The 11,829-nt window shown below is 38.6% G+C and overlaps 2 protein-coding genes across 3 annotated transcripts; both read right to left on the reverse strand.

Annotated features, from left to right (window-relative positions):
- Nucleotides 1-291: 291 nt before the first annotated feature.
- Nucleotides 292-5,838, reverse strand: LOC149158532 (uncharacterized). Its single transcript, XM_089434025.1, has 3 exons — nucleotides 3,682-5,838; nucleotides 641-2,775; nucleotides 292-527 (listed from the first exon to the last, which is right to left on the reverse strand). The coding sequence occupies exons 1-2, from the start codon at nucleotides 5,089-5,091 to the stop codon at nucleotides 1,738-1,740; spliced, it is 2,448 nt and encodes an 815-aa protein (XP_089290151.1). The 5' UTR covers nucleotides 5,092-5,838; the 3' UTR covers nucleotides 292-527; nucleotides 641-1,737.
- A 3,394-nt stretch (nucleotides 5,839-9,232) lies between these two features.
- On the reverse strand, nucleotides 9,233-10,860 carry LOC149158533 (vacuolar-sorting receptor 4-like). 2 transcript variants are annotated; one of them, XM_089437764.1, is made up of 6 exons: nucleotides 10,712-10,860; nucleotides 10,538-10,604; nucleotides 10,312-10,440; nucleotides 10,104-10,213; nucleotides 9,858-9,963; nucleotides 9,233-9,483 (listed from the first exon to the last, which is right to left on the reverse strand). In XM_089437764.1, exons 3-5 carry the CDS (start codon nucleotides 10,334-10,336, stop codon nucleotides 9,865-9,867), a joined length of 234 nt encoding a protein of 77 aa, XP_089293890.1. In that variant the 5' UTR covers nucleotides 10,337-10,440; nucleotides 10,538-10,604; nucleotides 10,712-10,860; the 3' UTR covers nucleotides 9,233-9,483; nucleotides 9,858-9,864. The 2 variants fall into 2 exon arrangements, with proteins under 2 accessions (XP_089293890.1, XP_089293889.1); XM_089437763.1 differs by having other exon boundaries at nucleotides 9,233-9,729; nucleotides 10,712-10,857.
- Between the last annotated feature and the right edge of the window lie 969 nt (nucleotides 10,861-11,829).

Here is an 11,829-nt window from a genome sequence, read left to right on the forward strand (position 1 = left end):
AAGTCTTGAGTCCCAAATCAGCCTCAAAATATCAACAAAAAATATAATAAAGTATCTCATATCATGAGTCATAATGTCATATACAATGAAATGAACCAAATAATTAATACTATTGATTTGCTCTACCCCTCTTGCGAGAAAATGCAACAACTTTCCCTCTAGATGTAGATGGTGGTGGAGTTGGCAGTGGACTATCTTGTGCTCTAGCAGTTGAAGAACTAGGAGCTATAGGAGGTAGACCACGTCCTCTACTGGTGACAGGGGTAGCCTAGGTAGGTGATGTCACCTCCTCCTCTTGTTTCTCCTCCTCCTCTTCCTCCTCCTCTACCCCCTCCACTACCTCCTGCTCTAACCAATCAGCGGTCGACTCCATGATAGGCCTGTCGGCCTCAACCCTCCATGCAGCAGTGGTGTCAATCCCATCCAATGAGATGGCCTCCACATCATGTGTCCTCTCAAGTTGCCTCACCCATAATCAAAGATTGTAGTAGACGCAGACCATGTCATTAAGTCGTTGGGACTCCAACCTGTACAAGGGTCATAAATTAATAAATTATAAATAATAAAATAATAATTATAAAAAATATATATATTATTTAATGAATTCAAAAAAGTAATTGGAAATTTAAAATATTTTAACCTGTTGCGCTTCTTGGTGTGTATTTTTCAAATACACTCTAGTTGCACTCGCATCTCGAGGAGCTACATGTTTGGTTGAGCACTCGAATGGCAAGCCTTTAGAGATTGGGTACTCTGCCACCATAGCTTTTCCACCATGCATCTACAACAAATAAGATAAACATAAGAAGAAAAAATAAAATTTGAAAGTTGAAGCAAAGTATAAGTTATGAACTTGAAGAGACAATGAAATTTGAAACAAACTAAAGCTTACCTGGCATTTTAGTCTTCCTATCCACAACAACCATGTCAAAGCTAAATGTGCCACCTGCCATCTTGTGTATCTCCATTTCTTTGGAGATTTCTGCACATTTTGTTGGAGATGGCACCATCCTCTGAACATAAGTGAAGAATCCATTCATGACCTCAGCATCAAATAATAAACCACAGGAGTAAGCAAATGCGGGGTTCAAGTAGATCCCTACAGCATGAATTAGACGATGGAGTGTATTGTTCCATCACTCATCAATCACTTCCCATAGGAGTTGTTGTTTCTCAAACCCGCCATCCCCTTATCATCATAGTTGGTCTGAATGGATTCTTTGGCCCTATACATGGCCCCATACAAGTAGCCCATTGCGGGCTTGTCTCCATCAACTAATCGAAAAACCTTTACCAAAGGTTTAGTAATGTTGCACACCTCCTGCATTCCCACCCAAAAGCTTTCCTAGTATGAAACTAACTTGCATATGGCCTCTCACGTTCTGTTGGAGATGGCACCAACCTCTGAACACAAGTGAAAAATCCATCCATGACCTCAGCATCAAATAAGAAAACACAGGAGTAAGCAAATGCGCGGTTCAGGTAGATCCCTGCAGCATGAATGGGACAATGGAGTGTATTGTTCTATCACTCATCAATCACTTCCCATAGGAGTTGTTGTTTCTCAAACCCCTCATCCCCCTTATCATCATAGTTGGTCTGAATGGATTCTTTGGCCCTATCCATGGCCTCATACAAGTAGCCCATTGCGGGCTTATCTCCATCAACTAATCGAAGAACCTTTACCAAAGGTTCAGTAATGATGCACACCTCCTGTAATCCGGCCCAAAAGCTTTCCTAGTATGAAACTAACCTGCATATGGCCTCTCCCTCTGGTTTGCGGTTAAATGCCAAAGCATGCCACTCCTCTGAAAGACGCATTCTCTTCACATCCCACATAGAATTCAAGAGAGATTGAAGAGATATGAAACTAGTGGAAAATTGTGTAATGACGGGGCGCACCAACTCCTTGTTGTTGGTGAATGTTCTCATCAAATGAAGCACAGATGTATGATTATATATAAATTTTGTGATGTTTTTTGATGACTCAACAATATCCTTGACAAAAGGATTTTTCCCCATGTCCTCCAACATCAAATCAATGCAATGTGCAGCACAAGGTGTCCAAAATAAAGTAGGGTGTCTCTCCATAAGCATCTTGCCAACAACAAGATAATTTGCAGCATTGTCCGTTATGACTTGGACAACATGTTGTGGACCCACCTCTAGAATGAACACATCCAACAAATCACATAATAACCATGCATCTTTGATATTTGCAAATGCATCAACAAATTTCATAAACATTGTCCCCTTGGGACAATTAACCAAGAAGTTAATAAGGCTTCTACCCTTTTGATTGGTCCAACCATTTGACTCCTCCAATCTCTTAGTGTTGTCAACCCTTTCATTTTGAAGAATGCACCCTCTGAAGTCATCATAAGAAGGGACTTTGTACCTTGGGCCAACAATAGCAATAGCATCAACCGCGAGATGGAAAAATGGATTGTTCCTTGCAACGCTGAAAGGAATATCACTCCAAAGAAGAAATTTGCCCAACAACTTGTCAGCTTCTTCTTTCTCCCTTTTTTTAATAACTGAAGAGATAGATGGTTGTGAACCAGGTGTGGTTCTAGGAACAAAAAATGATGAGGCAGCTACAGGGTTGGTTGTAGATGTTGATGTTGAAGTAGAACCAATACCACTCTCATGTTCACCTCCCAATCCTAACACTCTAATCACTGCTAGTTGACTCTTCAGAGCTGACTTGGACAATTTCTTCCCATTATCTGAGGGCTCTTCGAATGGTTCCTGGATTTGTATTTGTGGAAGGCCCTACCTCATGTCCAGGAATTTGTGGAAGATGATACTTCAATCTGTATACACCCCTTGTCATATGATGCTCACATAACTTGCAAGTCAAATTTGATTTGTCAAACCTTCCATCAGGTTCACCAAATTCTCACAAAGGGTCTAACTTCCTTGGCATGTTTGTAACTTTGTTGAACTCTTGAGTTTTAATGTAAGATGAAGTTTGAAGTTAGACCTAGGGCACAAGAAAAGTTGCAAGTTGAAAAAATAAAATTAAAATTTACATACAACATATTGAATTTTTTACAAAAAAACCCTCAACTCAATGCAACAATAATGGGAAAAATACACATTCAAACCCAAGCAAAAATGATGGAAAAAAACTAGGGCACAAGAAGAAATTAAACTAATAAACCTAACAATCAAATTTTTGCATTTTCGACCAAAATAAACCCACTCCACTATATGTAACAAAAATGAAAAAAAAACACAATCAAATCCAATCAAAAGTCATGGAAAATAAATGGGTGATAGAAACCCAAGGAAAATCAAGGAAAAAGCAAAAACAAAATGGCCAAATTTGATGCCCATACTTGAAAACCACACTTTGTTGAAGAAACTTGGTCCAAACTTGAATTTTTTTTGCTTGGGATGCTAAATTCCTTCACTTTTCTCCTCTCTTGCCCTTGTAGATAAGTTCACCTCCTTAGCCCTCACTCTTGCCCTTTGTCTGAAAAAAAATGAGGAAAAAAACCACAAAATCGTTTTTCTAACTCGTTGTCCCGCGGCCCCACGACTTTCACCCGTTGGATCGTGATTTTTTTAGATAAGATAACAAAAAATAAATAAATAAAAAATTCACCGATTTTTTCAAAAAATCACGATTTAGTCGTGATGTTCGCAACACTAGTTTCCTCTTAATACAATTACTGCAAAAATGTTCCTGCCTTTCATAGCACCCAGTAGTGAGGTTGAACTTTCAACAACTACCACTTCTGCTTGTGCTTTCTTCAAAAATATGTTTAAAAGGGAAAGATCTTCACAAAATAACTTTGATTTAGTTCGCCTAGGCATCCTTTGTCGGAAAATTACAATGTCAAGTTGGATATCATGCTCTTCCATCTGGTTAGCAATTATGTCTACCTGGTCCTCTTTTGTTCCTTCTTTCGGTTCTTTGATCAAGCATTGAGCACGTGTAATTAAACAAAGGCGTTTATTTCCTGCACTCTTTCTTCCAAGTTCCTTTATTGGCAAGTCTACTCCAACTACTATGGCATCCAAAAAATCACCTGGAAGCATTCCTCTTGGTAGCATGCTCAAGGCTTCAAGAAGATCTTCATCAGCAGCCTTAAGAGGTCGGAAATTAACCACACTCTCATAGCCACCAACTTCCCTTTGCAGATCATTGTCATCTTCTAGCTCCGACTTAAGACCTGACGTTCTTTTACTGTAATTAAACCCTGTAGGGTGCAATGCTTCATCTGCCATTTTTTCCAAGTCTGCTAAAACATTTAAAGACTTGCTTTGGAAGGCCCTGTGAAAACCCCAGTGAATATACTTACGGTGTTTTTCTTCAGACAGATTTTTGAATTGTATTTCATTGGCAAACTCATCACCTAAGGTTGATTCGTAAAACTCCTGTACCATGCCAACCTCCTTATTCTTGCCTCGATCAAACACAGTGGCTGTCCAAATTCCTTTCTGCCTCTCTTCTGCTGCATATGATAGAAGTGGTTCATTTGTAAATAAAAGAATATGATCCATGAGGCTTCCCATGATACACTGAGGCCCAATATTATAGACATCAGTAGACAGTAATTTATTTACTGCTAGGCCAATTCTGCCACTGTCTATCTTTCCAATTCTGCTCATGTCACCACCAACATTACAAGAATTGGAAAAAGCCTCTTTCATAGTTTTGTCCTTCTTTAATCTTTGGGCAAGTGTCCTGTCATTCTGCAGTGGAATAGCAATAATTTCTTCGACAATGATGGAGCAATCTTCAGCATTAGTGCCATCCACATCCCATGCATGAACAGATGGTTGACAAACTAAATCAACATTTTCCTGGCGAAATTTGATCTTTTTGGTTTCTCTGTTATTTGTCAAAGAATCATCTATGGGCTTGCATAGTGCTTCATCACCATTTTGAGGATGATCTCTGGGGAGGCCAACTTCATATCCTTCTCCACATTCTTCTGTGTTTGTGGCCACTGATTTATCTTCGAATCTCCAAACTTCCTTTTCCTTTCTTGCTTTATTTGACTGGACCCAAGCCTCTATAAGTTCTGTCACTTTTGTGAAAGCTTGACTGTAATTTTCGAATTTTTTAGTGGGCATTTCTCTTAGTTACCTTTAGCCTTTAATTCCGGTCCTGGAATTTTTCTCCTTGATATCACCCACGGCTGGCCAGAGCCATGATACGTTGTCATAAAATGCCAAAATGGAGGGTTTCCCAAAGGTTGAGCCAAGATTAGGGCTCTGATACCACTGTAAGATTCCAAACAAGAAAACTACCCAATTGACCTCAAATTTCTGAGTTTTTTTAGTGAATATTTCAGCTAGAAATTTTGTCAAACATGTCACATGCAAACTGCTGTAGGTGTATCTTTTAAATTTGTTTGCTGGACAATGTGTTCTCTACTTCATATGAACCCACAAATTTACCAAAACACATCAAATGCAAATGCAATTGGTAAAACAATGGACTAGAGGGACCGGGTAATGTAGCTTCAACAAAGATGCCTCCAACTTATCAGTTCCTTTCAGGGAAAACAACCATATCTATCAGCCTTTTATTGGCCATGTCCAGCACTGTTATTCACTCTAAAACTCATCCCAATCATATGTAAATTGCACCAACAGCTTCCACATTCTCAGCAAGCAAGATGGGCTGATATTCAACTCGATTTGGTCTCTAGTCTTGGTCCATACACATCCTTGCACAAATTTCAGCTACAGAACTTCTCTCCAAGCCCCCAGAACTTCTCTCAGTTTCAGTGTAATTCTGGCAATTGTTGACAGCCATGAAATATGCTCAACTATACATGTCAGTCCCTGAAGCACATCGTTTCAGCGTTCAATAATGGTGACACTGCTCAGAATTTACAAGTTGGTCTAGAAAAGGCTACACAGGTTCACCTTCCACAAGGGTCTTTGACATCAGCAATCCTCTTCAACTATGCCTTGAGATGGTAGACAGTCTCCTAAATGAGGTTACAGCAGTGAGGAATAATCCTTTGATTGTCTCTATAATGCTCCAGAATTCGTGGCTATGCTCAGAAGGGAGATGCAGCCTCTTGAGAAATGATTTGATGCCCCAAACATGTGACACAGCCTGCCTGTAGCTTTGTATTACCTCCTACAGTGCATACGCTCCCTCCTCTAAATAATATGCAGCCCAGAATTTAATTGATAGGCCTGTTTAAGCTTCTGAGTATGCTCCACAGCCATTATCCTCAGTTTCACAATCAATATACAGTCCCAAGCAACCAGGGAACTCATCCATGCAATAAAATAAGGGATAGTTGTGACTGGGTGCTCGAGTTGCCTTCAGAAGATGTGAATTGAGCTACTGATGCCCTCTATCTCAGTTTTTCTTGCAAATCTTGTTCTCCATTGAAGCTCTACAGTGAAATCTGACTGATTTCACTCTCAGACTAGGGGGTATCGGCGCAACACCGAAGTCTGCTATGGCAGCTAGCGCTCCAAAGCCTTCAGCTTCCTCTTCCAACTCTCTCCAAGAGTTCTCTCTTCAAACTCACACAATGTCCAAATGAATTAGAGTCTCCTCAATTCTTTTCTTTAACGAGTTTAGGATTGTCTTTTCATCTTTGCCTTCCCTTTTGTCTTTTCATCTTCACCTTCCCTTTTCTCTCTTTATTATTTTTTTTCTTTTTATTAAATTCACTTTTATAAAGTCACTTTATGATACTCCACTTTATAAAGTTAAAGTGACATCCAACTTGCCTAGGAAATATCATCCTTTCTCCTTCTTTAATAAAGTCTCCTTAGGCAAATTTAAGTCCCCTTGTTAATTATTTCCAAAATTGCAGAACTCCTAAGTGATTTTGCACGCACAAAATTTGGGAACATTACAATACCTATGTGTTTATTGAAACCTCAATGAACCTCAAAGATCCATGCTATTGCATTTGTTTAGAATTTTGCAGATGCCCAACCTATAGAGATGGATCCACATGTATGGTTCAGTAGCATATAGTAATAGAAGTTGATGCCATTCTAGTGGGCTTCTTCTTGGTTACTCAAATATGAAATCTGCAAAGTTGCTTTACTGTTAAGAAATTATATATCTCTATGAGGCAATTATTCATTAAATAATCTTGTTCCTCACTGATTTTTGTACTTTTAAGTTGGTGTTATGACATTGCTCTTAGAATGAGTTTGCTGATTGTGCTTTGAAGTTTGCAAGAAATCCATTTTCAAGTTCAAAACTCGAGAATACAAATATGGTTCTTATCTTTCTCAGGATATATATTTCTTACACATAGATGAAAAAGGAAGCCATGCTGAAATTGACATCCTATTGTATTTGATCCCTGATTTCACTACTGTTGTGCACACGTGCATTCAATGTTGATGTATGATTCTATTTTTTCTATGGATCAAAGCTTAAAAAGTATTGTGACTACACTGTTGTCAATGATCAAAGCTCCTAGACACTAACCATTAGCCTAAGAATGCAAACTCACCTCTTAAATCTCTTTATAAAGGACTGAGTTTATTTGTATAGACAGTTTTTAATAATAATATAAATTAGTCCTTTATGACAGTTGGTTCCACTGTTGCTAGGATGTGGCCTCTAATCTGGCACACTGTGCAGGTCCATGCTCTGATTCCCATGGAGCTAAGTCACATGACACAAGGGAACGTTACACAGAGGACTTGGAAATATGAGTATCTCTGCAGTGATGTTAAGCATTCATTTCAGTCTAGTTCTCTAGGTCCAGGCTTCTAGGTGCAGAGATACAAGTTTCAGGCTTTCACTGTCGAAATGAAGCCTTTTCGAGAGGTGAGTCAGAGTGCTATTCGGATCTGCAGTCGGCTTATTACTAGGATAATATTCCAGGCTTTGAATATCAAGGAGGCGCAATGGTGCCTATGTACTAGAACTGTAACTGAAAGGGGAATGGATGTCTAACTAAAAGGAGTCTCAAAAACTAAACACTCCACTACAGGTTATTAATGTGCTGCTGAAAGTAATTAAGTAGGCTGACCAAACAAAGGTGAGTGTTTCATCCCTGACCAACTCACTCAACCACCCGCTCCCCGCTTAAGGCAGGGACCAGCTGCTATACAGCCAATCTTGGTTTTTATATTTTCTGAAGCGCATGGATTAAAGCCCTGCCTGCAGGCCCCTGTCTACTAAAATTAATAGAATCTAAGAAATACATAATTTTAAAAATAAATAAAAATACCTACTTCCAAAATGTTTTTAACTTTTTTTTTGTGTTCAAGCAAATACAAAAAATTAATGTCTAGCGCGAAAAAGAGAAAATTTCACAAATAAATTGGGGATTAACAATTCAAGAAAATTAGCTTCAAACTCATCCAACGTACCACTGTGTGTGTTAGATTCCCCCCACCACCTGCTAACACAAGATGAACGTAAATTAACATGCATAAGAGACGTTCCTAGGATCAAAATCTAAACACGCATCTTCAAAAGAAAAAAAAATAAGAACCAAGGAAATTAATGAGGATCCGGTTCAATGACAAACAATTCCGGATTTACATACTGTGGCACGGAGGGTGGAAGAAGTGAGGAAACAGAATACAGTTCAGCAAAGATAAACAAACTGCTGGTTTACTTCTTCAAGGGAAGAATCAAATGAATTGAAACATACGAAGATATAATAGCTTTAAAGGGAGTCTGCTAGTGTCTGAAAATTGCTTTGTATTATGCTAATCCGACATGCTAGTATGTTGAGTGCAACAGAATTATCCCATCATTGATGACAATAAAAACAAGTTTATTACCCAGTAATTGAAAAGAGAGAATCAACCTAATAATTTAGAACATGATCAACAATAAGAAGCCCAGAATCTGTCTAGGGTTCATAGCTCGTGTAGTTGGGCAGACTGTTCGTTCTCCTTCCCACCAGGATAAATTCCCACAAGTGATAGTCTGCAATGTTGTGATAAGACTAGAAGGGTAAATGACCCCTAGGATAGAGGTCCAGTCTGGTGTCCCTCTAGGCACCTCAGCCCTTGCTAAGTCACAAGTTATTGGTAAATCTGGCTTGCAGGCTGTTAGATATACTCTTGAGTTATACTGGCAGTCCATAGGTTTGACCCCGGACCTAGCCTAGATCACTCCATTGAGTTACCATATCCTATGGTTAAAAAAAAATAAAAATTAATAAGCCCTGAACCTGAATATCCATAGCAAAATTGCTCATCATTTATATCAACCAAATCAGATATCACTTCCAAATATCTCCATCAAACTTAAATAATCTACTGGAAATAATTCCTTTACTCACTGATTTAAAATATTTTGTATCATTAAATGGTCTTATAAATATATACAGAGCTTATTTAAAAAATCATTCATACATCACACAAACTTCGAAATTTACAAGGATATATCATATACTTGCAAACCTTCCTTTCTACAAATATTTCCACCGAATTCTTGAATGTTGAAATATGCTTTCTATGCAATGGAGTCTGGACCATAGGGGTAAGAACAAAATTTTGATCCAAATGCTGCCACATTGAAGAGCAGAATAAATTAAAATTGTGTGACTACAGAAATACTTAACCAAAAGCATTAGGTATTATAGAGACTACCTCCTTTAGATGTACAACTTAATTATGAAATCCCATTCATAAGTTGGGAGCAAACAACTATAAAATAAAAACTATCAAATAAATGTGCACAAGCAACTGAAGCGGCTCTTTCTAGTAGGCCTGTAACGACTACCCTCCAAGCATAGGTAAGTATAAATAGCTCTGCACAACAATAAACCAGATTTTACCTGCCAACCATCTAATGTAATTTGATGATCCATTAGAAATGCTACTTGCTCATCAACCTAAGAAATTTTCAATGCAACAACCACAGAACAACTTGAACTCACCCTTTCTTCATAATGTATCATCCTGAAGCTGATTAGGAGTCTCTGCTTGGCTGTCCAATGGCATGTACTGTGCCATGATTGCTCTAATTTCTGAGTCCATGTATGACTGCAAGTAGTGAGCCACGGATAACCGTTTTAGATACCATTTCATGGCATTCTCTGATATCTTGAAAATAATTCACGCGAACATGGATCCTCTAACAAAGGGAAGAAATGGAAATTACAACATGCCAACTTCTGACTTACCCTAAGTCTGTATTTATAAACAGCATAAGCTCCAACAGAAGCAGCAACCAAGCCTAATAAAATAACCCATACAGCACCCCACCCAACCTTTGGCACTCTCTCAACCTTACCTGCAAAATCAAGCATGCAATGGAAAACAATTATAGGAATTTCTTGACAGAATATAAGATGGGTCATTATCCAGAAAAGAAACAGGTTATCAACATACTTATACATGTGTCAAGCTCCCTCATGTAGAAGAAAGCATCTCCACAGCTGCACTCATAGCTACCCCATGTATCCTTGCAGCTGCACTCCGAACATTGGCATACGTGCTTTTCTTTGCATTCATCAATGTCTGAAGGTAAAATCAGACCCGCATTCATAAGATTGCAACAACCTTTCAATTTGTATTGCAGTGGAGGAAAAGAAAGACGTATGGGAGGCTCATATACCTTCACAATTATTGATGCCATCTCCCTTAAAACCAGGAGGACAGCGGCATCCCTTAGACTCCGTCGGCTGCAAAGGTGATAATGCTTACTTCCAAATTTGTAAGATGTAAACAATGAATTCCTAATCAAGTCTCGTCAAGGAAAGAACGTCATTATGCAACAAAAAGATCTCACCACACAAGCAGAATAGGACTGTCCATCCTTCGTATCCTGCCAGCAACCCCCATTACCAATCTTGCATCGTCCAATTCCAACAGCTATTACAGATAATTTGAGGATATTAGATTGGCCTCAAGGGTAGTTCATATCAATGTCTTCACCACATAAAATAGTAGCTTTGAAAAGAGCAATCCAAACTACAAAACAGTCCAATTTTTATTTAAAAACCAACTGGAATAAAAGACACATATTACATAGAAAAAATGCAAGGAAAACATGTGGGTATCGCACAAATTTTTGTTTACTTAAGTGACCAAATATGGATTTTGGAACAACAGGCCATATATTCCGTAAATTCCTTGGTACTAAGTAATAATAATTATTACCAAGTGGATTAAAACACACACTATACATAGAATCACTGCAAGGAAACCATTTATCATGCAATTTATAACTCACTTTTAAGTGACCAAAGAGGGGTTTTAGAACAACAGTCAGGATTTATGATGGCCAGTTACTTTGTTAATAATGTAATCAAATAAAAGGTGGCATCTATACAATCACTGAAGCCTGTCATAGTATTAGACATTACATGTTCTTTGAACACCTACACATTATTGTAGCATCTCTGTCATGATATTAGACATTGGATGTTCTTTTGAACACCTACACATTATTGTAGCACAGTGTTGCGGGGGAGCTGGAGAAGAGTGAATTTGAGTCAGCTCAAAAAACTAAACAAGACCAAACCCCATTGTGGAAATATGTTAACAGGCCCGACGCAGGGAAAGGGGATGGAACCACTAAATTTCATTGCTCCCATTGCAACAATAATTACTGAGGTTCATACACCCGTGCCAAAAAACACCTCTGCGGGAAAATGCCATGGGATGGAGATAAACAAATAGGAATCAAAACTTGTATAGGTGTGTCAGCAGCAGATAGAGCCAAATACATAAGGGAAGAGGAGGAAGCCCAATACAAATCTAAAAAATCAAAGGGTTTCTTTGAACCAAGCTCACAATCACATGCACAAAGAACTCCTTCAGGATCCTCCCAAGGCAGTGGATATGGAGGCACAGGGTCACCAGGTTTAAGGTGTAGAACCATATCAGATTTCCTTGATGAAGGGT

Source organism: Pinus tabuliformis, chromosome 5_2 (assembly GCF_031772625.1).
Source record: "Pinus tabuliformis cultivar Carrire ecotype Pingquan chromosome 5_2, CPIR1, whole genome shotgun sequence".
NCBI lineage: Eukaryota > Viridiplantae > Streptophyta > Pinopsida > Pinales > Pinaceae > Pinus > Pinus tabuliformis.